The 19,193-nt window shown below is 30.9% G+C and overlaps 1 protein-coding gene across 1 annotated transcript; it reads right to left on the bottom strand.

Moving 5' to 3' along the window:
• Positions 1-50: 50 nt before the first annotated feature.
• On the bottom strand, positions 51-9,043 carry LOC144556697 (aquaporin NIP3-1-like). The gene is made up of 4 exons (XM_078305092.1): positions 8,121-9,043; positions 1,135-1,554; positions 544-605; positions 51-437 (listed from the first exon to the last, which is right to left on the bottom strand). The coding sequence occupies exons 1-4, from the start codon at positions 8,337-8,339 to the stop codon at positions 242-244; spliced, it is 897 nt and encodes a 298-aa protein (XP_078161218.1). The 5' UTR covers positions 8,340-9,043; the 3' UTR covers positions 51-241.
• Positions 9,044-19,193: the final 10,150 nt, after the last annotated feature.

Raw genomic sequence — 19,193 nt, 5'->3', positions numbered from 1 at the left:
TAACCCATTGGTACCAATGTACCATACCATAATAAAAAAAAGAAAGAGATAAAAGCATAATAAATTTACTTAGCAAGTCGCTGCTTATTGTTTAAACATACCATACAACGTAAACAAATAACAACTGATCTCCGTTTTTGCACACACAGATTGCAAAGCAAAGCAAAGCAGGTATTATTACACACATAATTATTACTTGAAACCCTGAACAGGGCATATCATAAATAAGAAGGTATTCCGTCTACCGGCGAAAGCTTCGGACCTGACGTGGCGTCTCTCCATTTTCATCCCTAAGCTTCACAGTTGTGTAAATAGCTGCTCCAAACAGTGCACCTAGAGTAGGCGCCACGAGATATATCCATATTTGCCGGTAATTTCCTGCTGCAACAGCAGGACCAAGTGTACGCACTGGATTCATCGATCCTCCTGTCGATGGCCTGTATTAATGTAAAAAAAGTATACCAGAAAAACCTTGTTATTATGTAAACCTAAAACCAACATGTAAATAGGAAAAATATTTCATTTGTTTTCTTTAGTACATACCCTGCTATCAGAATGTTAAGCATGACAGCAGCCCCAACTGCTATTCCAGCCAACTCTCCCACCTGTTTCAATGAAAGCCATAATTTTTAAAAAAAAAAGTATTGAGAAAAAAAATGAAAAGGAAGTTACACATAAATTAGAGTGAGATTACGGTACTATGCGTAGCGCATATTGGTCCGTATTACGGATCAATATTTCTATTTTTATAGTCCACAATCAATCTGAACCGTTTAGCATGATCTTTATATGAAAATACACTTGTACATAAAATTTTACATTTTACATTTTATAGATTATTTTTTACTATTTTTTTAGATAGGTAAAAAATCACTTGATCTAAAGATTCTAAACCATTCAAAAGTAGTGATTTTCTATCTTTCTAAAAAAATAATAAAAGTTTCCTAAAAAAATGTAAAATTCAACCTACAAGTACATTTTGATATGAAAATTATGTTGACCAAGTCAGATTGACTATTTGAACTTTAAAAACATAAAATATTAATCCGTAGTACGAACCAACTTGCGCTATGCATAGTACCATATATAGCCTCACTCCAGAAATTAACTTATCATAGGAGTATTAATACATACAGCTCTGGTATCAGTGGCAACAGCTGTAACAACAAATAGGAGGTTGAAGGTAATAATGAACTCGATGAAAAATGCTTGCACTGTGGTGACTGATGGCACGGTCACTCCGCCGGAGAGAAACGGGTGAAATACACCCTTCAGAGCAAATGATGCACAGATAGATGCTGACACCTGGGCAATGATATAGGCTGGCACGTGGGCCCACGGGAAATGTCGGAATGCAGCAAAGGCTAGGGTGAGAGACGGGTTGAGATGTGCACCAGAAATGTGGCCAGTGGAGAGGATTACAATCATCACTGCCAAACCGGCACAGCCGGCATTGCCAATCAGGGTTTCGGCACCGTTGTACTTTTGATTCACAATTGGTGCAGCTGTTGCAAAGAAGATCAGGATGAATGTGCCGACGAACTCTGCTCCGAGCTGGTGTTATTTAAATTTGGAGATTATTAGCATTAATTTGTTAGGAGAATTTGTCAAGTACAATCAAAGTTTTGTGCAATGAAGCAATCAATCAAAATAATTTTCTACCATTTGTTGTTATCAATTAAGTTTTGTTGCTGTGGATTACAGTTTTCTGGTTTTTCTATTTACATTTTTTTGGTTCACATTCAATTCCAAATTTTTCTAAAGTTTTGTGATGCAAGTTGCATAGAGTGGCAAATTCAAGATCTAAACTAAATAAGATTATTTTCTCAAATGAGAATATAGATTGCAGAAACTAATACATCTCAATTTACAAAAAAAATAATAATAATTCAATTACTATATGCACTGAACTTCTTTCCTTCCCCCTTTTTGTAGGTTTCATTTTATATAGAAAGAGAGCTACTTATAACCAGACCAAGAAGAAATTGCAAAAAAGGCACAACCAAACCATCCATTTTGAAAAAGAGTATGTTAGTTAATGGACAGGATGATCTTTTTAATTTAGAAAGTTAAAAAAAAAAAAAAAATCAAATTTTCAAGAAAGGGATTGATATATTTTTTCTCTAAGAATAGATAGAACCGCACTATTTGTACGGTTCCACCAGGTGTAGATTTATAGGACCACACTAATGATCTGGTTCTAATATTTTTCAGACCTTAAACTCCATCCTGACCATGTATTTTTTTGAAATTTACTGAGACATTGTTATTGGTGGAACCACATCATTGGTGCGGTTTCATCTATTTTTTTAAAATAATAATAAATTCCTTTTTCAAATATATAATTTTTTAATTTCTAAATTAAAAAATATATATATATATATAGTAAATGAATGATTGGCATTGCTACTAAGTAAAAAGGCTACATCATTTAAAGATTGACTTGGATTCTCTCAACAAATACATGCTTTTGTTTTACCAGGCTTTTAACATGAGCCACACATAGCAGCTCAGTATAGTGGAAGAGACTGTGCTGAGGTGATTTTCAAGTCAACACTGGTTTTTGATGCATTCAAACACCTTTCTTTCTCTGTTCAAAGCATTAAATCATTTCTCTCATTTAAACTAAAATAGTACGGTGCTGGGAGTTGTAAAAAATTGCAAATTTAAAAACTAAACTAAATAAGATTATTTTCTTAAATGAGAATAAAGATTGCAGAAGCTAACACAACTCAATTTAAAAAAAAAAAATGATTCAATTACTATTTGCACTGAACTTCCTTCCCCCATACAGGAAAAAAAAATGATTCAATTTAAAAGAAAGAGGGCTACTTATAACCAGACCAGGAAGAAATTGCAAAAAAGCCACAACCAAACCATCCATTTGAAAAAGAGTATGTTACTGTTAGTAAATGAATTAATTTTTTTTAGTAAATAAAAAAATTGGTTTTTCAGGAAAGAAGTTGATGTTTTATTTTATTTACAAATTTAGCAAGTACCGAATTTAATTTCCGGTACACCCTTGAGGTACCGAAAATTAAATTTTGTACACCCCTGTCACAACACTACGCCAATGGCTGCATAGCTTGTGCGCTCTCACCCTGTACCGAATCAAATTTCCGGTACAGGAAAATAGACCAAAAAAAAAAGTGTATCGGATATTAGTTCGGTACAGTCCTTTATCGGATCTCCGGTAATTACTAAATTTGAAAGAAAAAAAAAATCATCTTCTTTCATTAAAAATCTATTTTGTATTTGCTAAATTTTTTTCCAAATGAATTCAGTGCAACTAAGTAAAAAGGTTACATCATTTAAAAGATGATTTGGGTTCTCTCAACAAACACATGCAAACATTTCTTTTACCAGGCTTTTAATATGAGCAGCTCAGTAGTGGAAGAGACTGCTGAGGTGATTTTCAAGTCAATACTGGTTTTGGATGGATTCTAACACCTTTCTTTCTCTGTTCAAGCATTCTATCATTTCTCTCATTTCACTGTCATGTCTATTATTTGTTGCCATCTGTTTATGGACCATATATAATTAACACAGTACTATATCTAGGTTAGCACATAGCCATGCAGCCCTTTGTCCCCCCCACCTCTCTCTTTTTTTTTTTTTTTCTAAAGATAATACCCGACTTTTTTCAACTTTAGTTAAGAGGCTAGTGGAAAAAAAAGAGTGTCTTATCGTGATTTTAGTTTGTATCATGATCAAATTAATTTTTTATACGCGGTGCCGTGTTGTAACCACGACACATAAATTGTCATGTGTCACGCTGTGTCCAAACGTGACTCGCGTGACTTATGTGACCATTTGAACATAATTTAGACAAGTTTATTCAAGATTCACATTTAATTAAGATCTAACAGTCTTAATTATACGTGACTTGCGTGATCACATGCCGTGCTGTGATCAGATATTTTACGTGACGTACAGTGTCAAATCTTTAAAAGATAGTCACAACACGCAAATAGTCATGATACAAGATACGCATGCCGTGTTGTTCCATATCGTAACCGTACTGTTCCGCAGCGTAACCGTACTGTTCCGCAACGGAACTAACTTCGCCGTGCTAATTTTCTCACTCTATTTGAAAGGCTAATCAGACTAGAGCTATTACATATATAAATTCTTTTTTCATTGTCTATCACAATTCTAAAAATCTTCAATATAAAATTGTTGATTTTTTTTTTTGGAAATTATACAAGTCATGCATTCATTTAGGTCTAGCTAAAGGCAACCATCAAAAGTGACCTTAATAAAAGATATGAAAAACACTTTTTTATTATACCTGACAATTAATTGTAGAGATAATTCGTATAAGATCTATGCAAGAGAAAAATTGTACAATTAGGGTTTAGAGCAACTTTTTTTTTATGTTAACATAATTGTGGATATTTATGCAGAAAACACAAATAAACCTATAAATATTATACAGAAGGATCTAAAAAGATACTCTTTTATTTCGGCAACAGAAGTTCAATTAAAATTATGGTATTATCGATCACATAGCAAAGTGAAATAAAAGAGTGATATGAAACAAGTTTGATTAAATAAAAGTTTATAATATATGGTAGATTGAAGATAGATTGTTTGTTATACTCAAAGAATTGTAGTCCTTTTGGAGTACAATAGGTGAGATGTCCTTGTAATTCATGATTTTATAAGGTATTACAAATCCAAAAATGGTACTTAAATAATACTTATTTTTTGGTACCAGGAGCAAGCATCTTGATCAATCAAGAAGCTATGATTAAAAAAAATAAAAAAGCCATACCACATTGTTTGACTTTATATAATAAAAAAACATACATTGCAAATTAATGATGCATGCATTAATATTTATTCTTAGAAGCTTGTGAATACAAATATATATATATGTCATTATTGGAAGAAGAAACAGATAGCTAGATACAAAAATATTAGAAACTTACTTGTAGGTGCAGAATGAGCCAAAACCTATAAGCTTTGAGATAATATATATGATAAGATAGGATATTATATCTTTTAATTGCCTAACAAAACAAAGCATGTTCCGATCGGTTTAGCCACCATAATTTTTTATTTGATTTCTTTAAACATACATAAGGTTCCTTGAGAGTTTTTTTAAAGAAAGATCAAATTCCAGCTTTCAAATTTTAATACTCATAAAAAAAATATTGAACTGCAAACCTGTGATCTTTCACGTTGTCACCTTTTGCTACTAAATCAAAGACTGATTTTTAATTCAGTTCATTATATATAGTTTGTATATAGGTTGAATATTTTATGTGACAAAAAAAAAAAATGAAATTTACATACAAATTTTAAGAAAAAAAAACGAATCATCTATAACATGATTTTTTTTTTCCATCTTTGGCATTTCCAACAAAATATTTAACATATTTTTATTAAAAAAAAAAAAATCTGCTTAGCCGCTGCCTTTCATATACAAAATATTTAAAAATGAGCATGACATATATATAGAGAGAGAGTTGAAAAAGGATGAAAAAGATATTTGTGATGTCTAAGTTTGACTTCAATGGGGTCCACATTTGCCGACCTAACCTCCCTGTTCGCTCATTTTTTTTGGTTTTATTCTACTACGTACTGACTATCAAGTATCAACTGGCCAACGTGTGTGGGTCCCATTTATCAGGAAATTTCAGAAACCTAGAAGGGGATTAATTAATTAATTAATTAGGTGGGTTAAAACTTAAAAATAATGTATCATAACTAATATAGTTTAATTGTATACTCTTCTGCATTTTAATTATATAATTAATTTGTATAATTACTAAGGTTCTAACAAATATTTAATTACTAAGACTCCAATTTGGATTTCACCTCATATATACAAATACCTATGTAAAATAAATAAAAATTTAATTGAGGAAAATATTCAAATAGAATGTAAAAATTGATCCAGTTAAAAATAAATAAAATATTCAAATAGAATGTGAAATAAATAAATTTTTATGGATAATTTGTAATCATACAATTAAATTTGACATATGTTAAAAATTGATCTAATGATTAAAAAATTTGATGACTCAACTTTGTTTTAAGAATTTGTGAAAGCCTAACCACTTTATAAATATGAAATTGATCTAAATTATTGTATTGGGTAATTAATTAAGCAAGAAGCATCCATCTCTGATATCAATTGATTATTAAACATTAAACATACAAGTCTATTTGGAAACTTTTTTAAAGAATAATACTATTATTTAAAAAAAATTAACAAGCTTTTATCCAGTTTTTAATAACACAATATATGTATTTAGAATATGAAAAAAAAATTATTCTATATACTAAATAAGAATTATATATATGCAGCTTGTCTAAACTCATGTATTCAGATAAAAGGTTTAAATAACGTTTATCGCATCATAGCAGAACAACTGAAAAAACGACGCTATTGTCATATTGCACCGTTATAGTGTCGATAGCACCATAGTTTTTATGGTCCGAAAACGCTATAGCGTGCTATTTAGAACCATCAACCATGACTTAAAACAATTGAATTCATGTTTTTAAAAAGTGCACTATTTTTTATCAATATTTTTTTTTATCAAAATTTTAATAATAAAAAAACCTGGAAGAAACTATTAAATAGTAAGTATAGGAACAAAAAACGAAAGACCATTTAATAACCCTTTGAGTTTGACTATCTTTATTATATTTCAAGGGAAGGGAGGGAAGGGATCTCCCAAAATTAGGGAACAGTGCAATCAATAAAAGAATAGTATTAAGTTTTGACTTTATTTCTTGGAGCAATCATTTTTATGATAAGATCATGTGCCCAAAATTCTTTGTTTCAATTTATTTCTCTAGTACAAGTAAACTTCTATTAATTAGTTAAATGATGAGAAGATTGCAGAGCAACTGATGCTTAAGCTCTCAGTTAATCGCTGCCAATAATTAATCAATTAATTAATTAACTTAAACAACCGTTTTTTACAACCCTGATAATGAGTTATGTCACATCGGTAATTAATAAGTTTGGATCTCCTAAAGTAACTCAAATTTTGAGTTTAGATCCGGACGCTCCAACTCGGACTGAATTGGCCAGGATTCAAATCGTACGATCCGGATTTAAATTAAAAAATTAGGTTACTTCAGAGGATCCGGACCCTTAATCTGTAATTAATAGCAGATATGATTTTTTAACAGATACCTCGTATCTTTTTCCAAGAAAATATCTTGTAGGTCGGTATTATTTAAAATATTCAAAATACAAAATCACTATCAAGTATGACAAATTTGTTATACGAAAATGAAAAATGAAAATTAAATTCACAACCTTATAGTAATTATATGAAAGAATTTTAAAAGTAAAATCAGCATTTTAAATACATCACAATTTTTTCACAATTAAGGATATATAATAATGTTATAAAGAGCATTCTAATTAACAAAGTTTCTTTTAATTCATCTCATTAAACAAAAAAAAAGGTTCCGCTAAATTAGGACTAGTCTTCTATAAAGAAGAATAATAATTTGTATAAAATAAATTAGCTTTATATATAAAGGTTTCAAAAATTTTACTCTAAAACGGTCCCCAGAGCTGCAATTTTAAATATCTGCTGAAAACTAGGCAAACCATCAAAGTTTGAAGCTAAATTATAAAATAGTGTACCTGTTCCAAAAGTTAATATTTCATATTTCTTTGCGAGAAAAGGTTAAATTTAACAACTGAATTTTGCTTAAAGGGTTAGATAGGGACAGCCTGCAATCATGCTGACATATATTATACACAGCTACGTAACCACATGAAAAACTGCACCACACACAGCACATCAAGACTTATTAATTGAAAAAATAGAAAAGAGTACCTTGCTATCTTGAATTCATAAAGCAATAGTCTGTAGGTAATATAATTAAACAAGAGCAATATATGGTATAGTATTTGTTTACTTGTAAATTTCCTAGTGAGTGATAAAAAAATAGTAAATGAGCTGATGATGATTTTGCAATCCCAAAACATGTACAGTTGTACACACCTCGAGTGGTGTGTTACAACTTGCAATTAACAAAAGGGGAAAATAAAGAGCACAAACAAAAAATGAGAAGCAGCAAATGAATACAAAAATGGGTAGATTATATATATATATATATATATATATATAAGATGTTACCTTGCGGGTGAGAGAGACATCAGGTAATTTGGGCATATGATCTCCAAAGCACTGAGGAGACGCCCATGAATCCAACGGTATACATTTGTTGCACCTTGGCATTGATTTTCTATCATACGACAACGAGTCGACACGTGCCGCTGAATTGAACAGCGGTGCTCCGGGCGTGCCAGGTGTCGCCGGAGCCGACACATTCGGTGTAGCGCCACCTGTTTCCATGAGTGGTTTTTTTTTGTTATGGGTCTTTTTTTGGGGTTTTTTTTTTTTTGGAGGGAGGCAACTAGGGATTAAAGAAGGGAGACAATTACATGATTTTTTGGTTTTTTTATAAAGTAGGGCTATAAGAATTTATCCAGGACTAATTATAGGGTATCTAGCTTGAAGCTTTTAAAAGTTCAGATTTTGATTCAATTTAACCTTTTTTTTGTTTTTTTTAAAGTTGGGGATTGAATGGGCTAATGGGCTGAGATTACATAATTTGAATATTTTTATAAATGTACTTTTAAGGAATAATGATTGGAGAGAAATCCAGACTAACCAAACAAGAAGAGCACACTATATAAGAACCTTTTTTTTTTAATCAAATTTTTTTTGGGAATTTTTTGATTTAGATTTGGAAGGAGAATGAGACTAACTTACATACTTGGTTGTTTTTTTTGAAGGTTTGGTTAAGGAATGAGAAGAGAAGAGGGAAAATCCAGATTCAACAAAACTAAAGTCTCAAAATATAAAAGAAAGAGGAGAGATAGGTATCATAAATCAAGAAATGGGAAACTAGAAATGAAGGAGAGAAATGCACATGAAACTATGAAAGAGGGATAGATAGAGAGAGAGAGAGAGAGATGCAGGGGGTTGGAGCAAGTAGAGAAGGAGAGAGTGTATATTTATGGATCGAGGAATTTTAAAAAGGTCAAAGAGCTCACATAAATACAACTAAGAGAACCCAAGCTCCTACTAACCCTTGTAATAATTTTCATTAAATTAATTATACAAGCTTAATAAAGTACTCTTTTGTATTGTATTATTTATTAGAGAATACTGTGTGGTAGCATCTCGGTTCATGTGAAACATTGTGAGATAGATAGAACCTAGCTTAATTGGCCAGAGTTGTTGGTGTAGCGTGAACAGGTCATTTGGTATAAGAAAAGAACCTCAATTAATTAATTAATTAATGATCTGGTTAATTATAATATTAGCTTAAATGGAAGGTACTTAGTAGCTCACTAGAGTCAGTGTTACAACTTACAAAGCAACAGAAGTGTGTCATAGATTTATGAATAAAATTTTCATTTAAAAACCAGATTTTTCTGGTCTTGTAAATACTTTTTTTTTTTTAAATTAATGAAATTGCTTGTGACTATGTAACTGGCCTAAAAAGATATTTATACAAATTGACAAATCAAATTAAGATGCCTTTTATATTTATATCAAAACGTTTATTCCTAATCTGTGGAGTAAATGCTTTGGTTTTTATATTTTTAAAGTGCAAATAGTCGATCCAAACCGTTCAACATTCAATCTATAATATTAAAATGTACTTGGAGACCAATATTTACATTTTTTGAAATTATTTTACTATTTATCAAGTCAGTTTTAAAATCACTATTTTCAATGATTCATAAATTTTGAATGTTTATTAAAATCAGCGATTTTAAAACTGGTTTAATAAATAGTAAATAAATTCCAAAAAATGTAAATTTGGTCTCCAAGCACATTTTAATATAAAAATCACATCTAATGATTTGGATTGACTGTTTGGACTTTGAAAATCGGAAAATCAATTGGTTGCACCACGACTCAGAACAAACATTTTGATATTAGTCAACATCTCTCTCTATGTGTGTGTTATTTATTAAGTATAAATAAAGTATATGTTGAGGAGGTTCAAATGCCTCCATTTTTAAAAACTTTAATAACTCAAAATTTAAATCTTAAAACTCAAAATAAAACTGTTGGATATAAACTATATCATTTTATCTATGCACGTGTAAAAAAATTGTGGCATTTAAACTTGTTTTGGTTGTCATCTTGAGCTTGTAAAAATGTATACTAATGTGGATAATTTCTAGACGTTGATTTTTCAACTTGTTGATTTATATAAAAGCAAAATCAAAATGTGATAATTTTTTTATGGACACATAGAGAAAATAACATAGATCACATCTAACGGTTTTATTTTGACGTTTAAGTTTTGAATTTTGAGTTATTTAAGTTTTAAAAAATGGAGACATGATGGAGACACAAAAAATGAAGACATTTGAACTCTCCTCAAATTGGAATTTATGTAGAGTTGACCTTTATATATAATAATGATCTGTGAACCTATGAACACATATTTATTTTTTTAAGATGTTACCAACAACTATGAACATATATTTCGGATTTTTAATACCTTGAGAGTTGAGGTTCGTCATGTGCAGACATCAAAATTTGAGTTGGCGGTGGATAACAATTGAGACAATGACTGTTAACATTATTCTTCCATTTTAACATTTTTCTTTTTTGAGTGAGTCTATGGTAATATGCAGATTTAGCCCGTAATACGGTTCAATATTTGACTTTTCAAAATCCTAACGGTTGATCCGAACTGTTCATCTTGTTCTTCATATTAATATGTGTTTTTTTGAAATTTTTTTACTATTTTTTAAGATTGATTGAAAATCACTGTTTTTGAATGGTTCAGAATTTTCAGATCAAGTAATTTTCTAAATATCTAAAAAAATAGTAAAAAAATTTCAAAAAATGTAAAATTTGGTCTCCAAACACATATTAATATGGAGAACAAGATGAACGGTTCGGATCGACCGTTAGGTTTTTGAAAAGCTGAATATTGAGCCGTATTACGAACCAACCCGTGATATGCATAGTACCATAGACTCACTCTTTTTTTTTTATTAATGCGGTCTAGTTAGGAAATTCAAAATGTTCTTCTTTGATCACCAAATTTGCAGCATGCAATTCCGTGCATAGTTTTATTACATTTGATTGCCCATGAGTTAATACATTTTTTATATTTATAAATAATTTGCGATGATTTTGTATGCATACATCAGTATGCATTTGCCTGCCCATAATCATACATCCAAAATTTCACCAAAAAAACACCTTTACAACAATAAATGCTCAGGTCCATATCAGAAATCCAATTATTGAATGATTTTTTTTTTGTGAATAATTAAAGTTGAGAATTGAGATGCTTGATTCTGTTTTATCTCAAATAAAAATGCAATAAATGCTCGTATCAATCCAACTGCTTTGGTCATTCATAAATTTATGAGAAGTTGGCATCAAATTTAATGCTTCTTTGTCTTGGATAGTAAGAATGAAAATGAAAATGAAAAAAAAAAAAAACACACACACACACTTGGGTTGAATGACACGGACAAATTAGCCAAAATGTATAAACCTAGAATGGGAAAAATGGCACGGCGGAGCCGGCTTTGTCACAGAACGGCACGGTTACAGCACGGCACGTGTGTCTGTTCCGTGCCGTGATCATCTTTTGAAACTTCGACATGGCACCGCATGTCACATGAAAAATCTAATCACGGCACGGTACGTAGTTACACGAGTCAAGTATAATTATGACCATTAGATGTTGATTAAATGGTGAATCTTGAACAAACTAACTTAAATTATGATTAAATGGTCACGCTGTCACGTGAACCACGTTTGGTCACAGCATGTTTGGGTACGACATGACTCACATTGCGTGACCATTCGCGTACCATGATCACCCCTTGATATTTTAGTCACGGCACGGCATGGTACGGTACAAGACCAAAATCACGGCGTGTTAATCACAGCACAACATAACACGTTTTTTCCACTCTTTATATAAAAGTTATCAAAAGTTATGGTAGGTGTTAATATAATCTATTGATTTACAACATGTTTTTGTCTTGAAATGGGGTTTATATATATTATTTTTTGGAGCTTACACGGTCCATAGGCCAGTTTGTATAAGTCATAATTAACAAATTTAGGCTTGATGGATAAATAACTAGTTGCATGGATAGTTTCTATATATGAAAAATGATTTCTAATTTATGATACATAAAGAGAGTTCAACTTCAAAATATCATTTATGATTCCATTTGGTTCATCTTTTTTATTGGATGGCATATGTGTCATATTTCTCTCTCATTTTTTTTTTTAAAATCAAATGACTCAAGGTACAAATGTAACTCACAAATCTCTTTTTTTATTATTCATCTGCATGAATTTTGAGTAAAGATCGGAGATCAAGACATCAAATTATTTAATATATAATCTTATTATTACAATAAAAAAAAATATATATAAATTTCAAACTCATAACTTCTCGTATAGAGACTATGTACATTTACTACTAGATCAAAAACGATTCATTTACATGAATTATCACGGGATTAATTAATTGTTTACTTTAGAGTCTCAGCGTGGAACTTATTTATGCCAAAAGTTTACTGAATATAAAAATTATGGTAAGAATTATTTTGTAATTTTGAGATCTGAAATAATTTTTTTTTATCTAAATACCAGTTTTGTCCTTCCATTTTCCCTCTTTCCTAAATGAAAGAAGTTAATACTAGAAAAGTAATATTATGATAATTATGTTACTTTCTTTCTCAGACAAAAGTGAGAGAATTCTGTTACTACCCTCAGTGAAAAAAATATTCTCAGTATACTGAGTGAGTTGGGAATCAGCATAAAATTGTAAATGCACTGTAGATGCACGCTTCAAAGTTCAGGTGCCTGCCTTTTCAAGTTATTGCTTGGAGTCATTAATTATGAGTTAGGAAGAAACTGGAATCAGCATAAAATTGGGAGACCACACCACACGCCTACTTTCAACTATTTCCTTTTTTTCATCCTCATTTTAGCATCCACGCAATATCCAAAAACAACCGGGGATTAGAGTGGAAACGTGCCATGCCGTGTTGTTTGTGATTTTGATCTCGTATTGTATTGTGTTGTGATCAAGTTAATTTTTCACGTGTCGTGCTGTGTCGTGACTAAAATATTAAGGGATGATCACAGCATGCGAAGGGTCACCCCACGTGAGTCATGTCATTCTCAAACGTGCATGCCGTGACTAAACGTGACTCACGTGACCATTTGATCATAATTTAGGTTAATTTATTCAAATTCATTATTTGATGAAGATCTAATGCATGGTGCTAATTACACGTGGCTAGCGTAACCACGTGCCGTACCGTGTCAAGTTTTCTAAAGATAGCCACAGCACGTAACTGACATATGTATAATGTTGTTCTATGCCGTTCCATGATGGAGCCGGCTCCACCGTGCCCTTTTTCCCAATCCTACCGGGGATCTTGCTTTTTCTGTTATTATTATTTTTAAATAAAAAAAATTGACTGTTAAGTCTTTCGATAAATTTGAAATATTTTTTTTTGCTATATTTTATTATTGTTTTGTGGAGTAAGAATGTAAGATCGATAATATACGTCTTTCTTTGAAAGAAATTATTATAATCTAATTCAAATTTGAATCAGAACATCAAATAATTAAGTTAAAAGTGATTTTAAAGAGATTTTAGATTAAAAATATATAATAGAGCTCAATTGTATTTCATAAAAAAAAAATACAGAGCTTTATTGTTCAAATTTGATCTGTCCAATCTAAAACATACAAATTAAATCCAGAAAATTGCATCTAGGGATTTTAATCTGCATCATCCTTGGAATTATGATCTAAATATAAGATTAATCTATGCTAATTAAATATTAAGGTGGTTTAATCCTGAATATTCGTTTCTACTTGATCTCTATTTTTAAACAGAGGCTCTGATTTATTTCCAAATCAACCGACCATCCCTTTAAGGTACAAAAGAGAGAATAAATTCCAAAGAGAAATTCTCGTAAGAAACAAGTGACATTATTTGATGGACCTAATCTTCTCGGCTGGCATGACAAGAGAGAATCTCTCATTACGTGGCCTCTTGCTTCTCTTCTCATACCTCTCCTTTTTTTATTAAATATATATATACACACATGGAAATAAATCTGCTGTGATTCTTTGGGATCGCAGGGACCCTGCAATTCCACATCCGCCCTTTTATTTATTTTGAGATTCGTGCAAAGAGAATAATTGGTTTTAAGATTCGTAGATTCCACAAAATAGATGGTGAGATTTGGAATTGCAGGGTCCCTGTGATCCCAAAGAATCACAGCAGATTTATTTCCATACACACATACACACAGGCGAGATCCACTTGCACCTTTTTTTGATGACACTGGATTATACTTTATATTTTTAAAGTCCAAACAGTCAATCCAAACAGTTTAATATGATGGATATATTAAAATGTGCTTACATATCAAATTTTACATTTTTTTAATTTTTTTTTACTATTTATTAAGATGGGTATAAAAATTCAATAGTCAGAAAACAACAATTTTGTAAAATACTTAATAAATAGTAAAAACGTTCAAAAAAAATGTAAAATTTGATCTGTAAGTATATTTTAATATATTTGTCATGTTGAACGGTTTAGATTAACTGTTTGAACTTTGAAAACTTTAAAAATACAGAGTGTAATTCGGTATCACCAAAAAAAGATTTTATGTGGATCCCTCCTCAGATATATATATATATATAATTACATTTATTATTTTGAAAAAAGAAATCCCTTAGGATAAAGAAACTTTGTTTATTAGCTATTCAATCTCTTAGTTACAATTTCTGTGAGGTGAACACAACCTATATATCTTTATATAATTAATTCCTATAAAAAGAAAGAAAAAACAGGAAAAATTGAAAAATACAGTCTGTCTATCATGCAAGTACTGGTAAGATGAAGAGTTTGAAGACTGGTAACAGAGTTGTACCAGTTGGTGGTACTGCGCGACAAAACCAATCTCGTCATTCGATATCAATTCTAGCTAGACACAGACACCCCCTGTCAACTCATTGGAGGCATCTTACCTCTCCCTATATGGCTATATATATAATAACTTTTTGCCAAGAGCTGTTTCTCATGCATTATTGAATACTGCCACCAATACATCAAATCCTATTTCTTATGTACCCGAGTACCAGACATCCTACTTAAATTAATTCACAAACGGACTCCCACCTCACTCCTCATCAGCGATTTTCAAAGTGGCTTAATAGATAGTAAAAAATTCCAAAAAATATAAAGTTTGGTCTCGAAGCACATCTTAATATATAGATCGCATTTAACGGTTAGGATTAACTATTCGGACTTTGAAAACGGAAATTTTTTTTTTGAAAGATAGGGTGCATTTGGGTGCACAAAAATTTGAGTGCATTTGAACCCTCCTCCTCTCTCTCTCTCTCTCTCTCTCTCTATATATATATAAAGTATTTTCAAATTTTTTTAAATCTTGTTCACTATTTTTTTTAGAATTTTTTAAAATCCTTATTTTTCAAAAATTTCTGAACCATTAAAAAATAGTAATTTTCAAAAATTCTAACAAACAATTTCCAAAAAAATGTAAAATTTGGTCTCTAAACACATTTTAATTTGCAGATCAAGTTGAACGGTTTTGATGAACTGTTTTGACTTCGAATCCAACAGTTTCACAAGAATACCTATACATTGCAATGCACCCAACTATATATATATATATATTTTTTAAGAAAGCTTCTAGTATACCAGGCCAATTGCACTAATGGGATGAACAAGTGATTGTATGAACTTTACAGCGTCTTAATTTGTTGGCGATTTAGTTATCAATTACAAATTACAGATATGATGCTCCTTAAATATACAATATATAATAAGTTAATTCAAAAAAGTTCACATTAATAAATGACAATTATTCATTTGAAAATATTCACTAGTGATATATTAAACTTGAGCACCAACAAATGTTCACTATATTAATTTCCTAATGATTGAACTTTTTTCTTTTTTGGAACAAAAAGTGGTGCATTACGCACCACCAGTTTTCTTTGCCATTAAAAGAAACATGTTAACAGTAGCTTTTTTTCTTAATTGCAGAAGCAGGTGCGATGTGTTATTTACCTTTTGTGCTAGAGAAAGCTCACTATAACTCACTTTTTTATGTTTTGTAACTTATAAGCTGGATTGCATCTATCTATGCAACGTGAATGAATTAAAGAGATGCTTGTAACTATGGGTGGCAAAAAAGCTTGCAGTTCATGGTTCCATGGTGACTCGATCGCATCTGACTCGTTTTTTAACAGCTCGTTTGTTACTGGACTAAATTGTTAACGAGCTAGTTCGGTTTAAACTTAACGAGTTCAAGCTGGAGCGTACGTAGCTTACTCGCTAGCTAACTTGGTTAGGCATCAATTTGTGAATTTGTATGAATTTGTGTGCATTTTATACTGTCCAGTTCGGTTCAGTTCGGTTCAGAAAGTTTGTAGAATTTATTTTCTTCTTAAAATAGATCCAGACAAATCGAGCGAGCTAGCTCGTCAACTTGCGAGCTAACTTGATCCAGCTTGTGACAATTTCAAGCTGAGATTTCAGTTCGAACACCTAAAGTCAGCTCGCTCGTGATTCGGACGAGCCAGCTAGTTGGCACCTCTACTTGTAACATAAACAAAGTATTAGCTTCTTTTTTTGGGAAGAATTTTGTCTGAAACTCTGAATATATCCTATGTTTGGAGAAAAGTGGAAGCAGAGGCATGCTTGAAGAACACTCATGAAAGTCACATGGAGAGAACCAAAGAAAGAAAGAAAGAATGTGTGGTCTCTCTCTTATTCCTTCATTTCTTTTACATCAAAGTTATATTCTTTTCTTGGATTTTAACCTCAGACTTGATTTTGTGGTAGTCGGTTGATCTTTGCTTTTTTCAAGTGCTCATAGAATGATAGAGCTACATCAAGTCTAGTTGATGAGTAGTTGCTATACTGTGCAAATAAATTGCTTTGTCCTGTTTAAGCTATAATAAGTGCATCTCTTTAATCATGAAGATAGCTTTTTAGTTGTTGAAAGGAAATGAGAGGCTATAATTATTGACCATCACATAATTTCATTTTGTTTTTCAGTGTATTGAAAATTGATTTTTAGTTGTTGAAAGGAAATGAGAGGCTATAAATTGACCATCACATAATTTCATTTTGTTTTTCAGTGTATTTTATTTGGTGCGTGTTAGAAAAGTATGTTTATTTTTTTCAGTAATAAATGTTGTTTGGATATATATTGCTAAAGTAGCAATTAATTTGATGTTTTAATTATACAGAGAAAAACTGGTTAAGTGCATCTCTTTAATCATGAAAATTGCTTTTTAGTTGTTGAAAGGAAATGAAAGGCTATAGTTATTGACCATCACATAATTTCATTTTGTTTTTGAGTGTATATGATTTGGTGCGTGTTACAAAAGCATGTTTATTGTTTTCAGTAATAAATGTTGTTTGGCTATTGCTAAAGCAGCAATTGGATGTTTTAATTATAGCATAGTAACATGTGCTATCTCTTCAAATATCTGTTAAATCGACTTCAAATAGCGAATCAAAACCATTGAAATCGATCTATTTCACGAGTGATGTATTAATATATAAAATTTATAATTTTTTGCATTCAGTTATTAAAAAGTCAAGCGGTAAAAAAAATAATGAAAAATGAATGTTTAAAATTAACTTATAATTCTTTATTTTTTGACCGCTTGACTTTATACCAAATGAATCCAAAAATTTATAATCTTTGTATGTAACTGTATCACTTATGAAATAGTTCAGTTTCAACGGTTTGGATTCGCCGTTGAAATATATTTAATAAGTTTTTAAAGAGATAACACGACATGTCATTATGCTACACAGAGCACGCTAGCTAGCCTTATTCTTAATTATAATACAATTGTTTTACTACTGCATTGATGATATGAATTTCCATTGGATTTATAAGAAAGGTTGTGTGTGGAGATCATTTGATTTGAATACATTAATTTTTTGAGTTATTGACACCAATAAGTCATGAAAAAATAATAATGCATGTAGATATAGAGATGATTTTGGATTGGGGGGGGGGGGGGGGGTTGGGGTACATGTTGCACCTACTATTGTATTTATATTATTAAAACATAGAACAAGATGGGATTAAATGTCAACAAAACTTATATTCTTCTCCACAATTCATGGCCTGGTCAGACTATAATTTGCAAATATTTAAATAATTAGAACATAAATATACAACACATTGGTATATATGCACATGCATCACTGCCTGTTCATGACCTGAGATGGATAATTACTGAATTCACATCCTCTCAGCAGGCTACCAGACTGAGTACGTACAATTGAATCGGATGGTCTAAAATTGTTCTTTTTAACTTGGCACGAATCTCAAAGCACAAATAATATTGTCCCCTCAGTCATTCCGACCAAGAACCGGATGAAATTAAATCTGAGCCTTCCTTTTCAATTGTGTTGAGTCAAGCACTTGGGAGGATACGGATCTGATAATTACTGGCATGCAGTCTGATAACTTTGATGATAGAAAATCTTATTTAATAATTAATTGAGCTGAAAAATGCAATTTGTTCCCACTTTAGAACAAAAATTCACAATCCAAAATCCAGAAGCTTCACGATCCAAAACAAGGTGAGAAATGTGAATGACTGTGTAAATGGATGAAATTCAAAGTGACCTTACAATGTGTTATCAATATTGTCTTTATTGGGAATCTGAGATCGTTGACTAGTTTATATTTGTTTTACAAAAGTGAGTGCATGACAGAGAGATCTCCATTATTTTGATTAAATTTCGCTCATACCCTTCTTTTTTATGATAATGCGACAGTAACCTTGTATTCTTATGCAAAAAAAAAAAAAAAGAATAATTCAAGACTAAAAATATTTTCCATAGAGAATAAGGAAGAAAAATGAATATTTTTTGTGAATGAGGCTATGGTAATATGCATATTACGGACAGATCCGTGCTTTGAATTAATTTGTATATCTACTTCAAAGTTTAAATAATTAATATGAACGTTAAATATAATTTTTATATGAAAATGTACTTAAAGACCAAATTTAATATTTTTTAAAATTTTGTTAATATTTTTTTAGATAGTTAGAAAATTACTTTGATCTAAATATTACGGGCTTTCAAAAGTAATGATTTTCTAACTATCT

Source organism: Carex rostrata, chromosome 7 (genome assembly GCF_964058835.1).
Source record: "Carex rostrata chromosome 7, lpCarRost1.2, whole genome shotgun sequence".
NCBI classification, from domain to species: Eukaryota; Viridiplantae; Streptophyta; class Magnoliopsida; order Poales; family Cyperaceae; genus Carex; species Carex rostrata.
This window is presented reverse-complemented; position numbering and strand designations above follow the sequence as displayed.

What these genes read in the sequence shown, in the direction of transcription:
- LOC144556697 (XM_078305092.1), bottom strand. Translation starts at nt 8,339, where the DNA reads ATGGAAACAGGTGGCGCTACACCGAATGTGTCGGCTCCGGCGACACCT. An exon ending in TTGCCACTGATACCAGAGCT is followed by an intron (nt 606 to 1,134) that starts GTATGTATTAAT and finishes TCATTGAAACAG; the next exon opens with GTGGGAGAGTTGGCTGGAAT. An exon ending in CTTAACATTCTGATAGCAGG is followed by an intron (nt 438 to 543) that starts GTATGTACTAAA and finishes ACATTAATACAG; the next exon opens with GCCATCGACAGGAGGATCGA.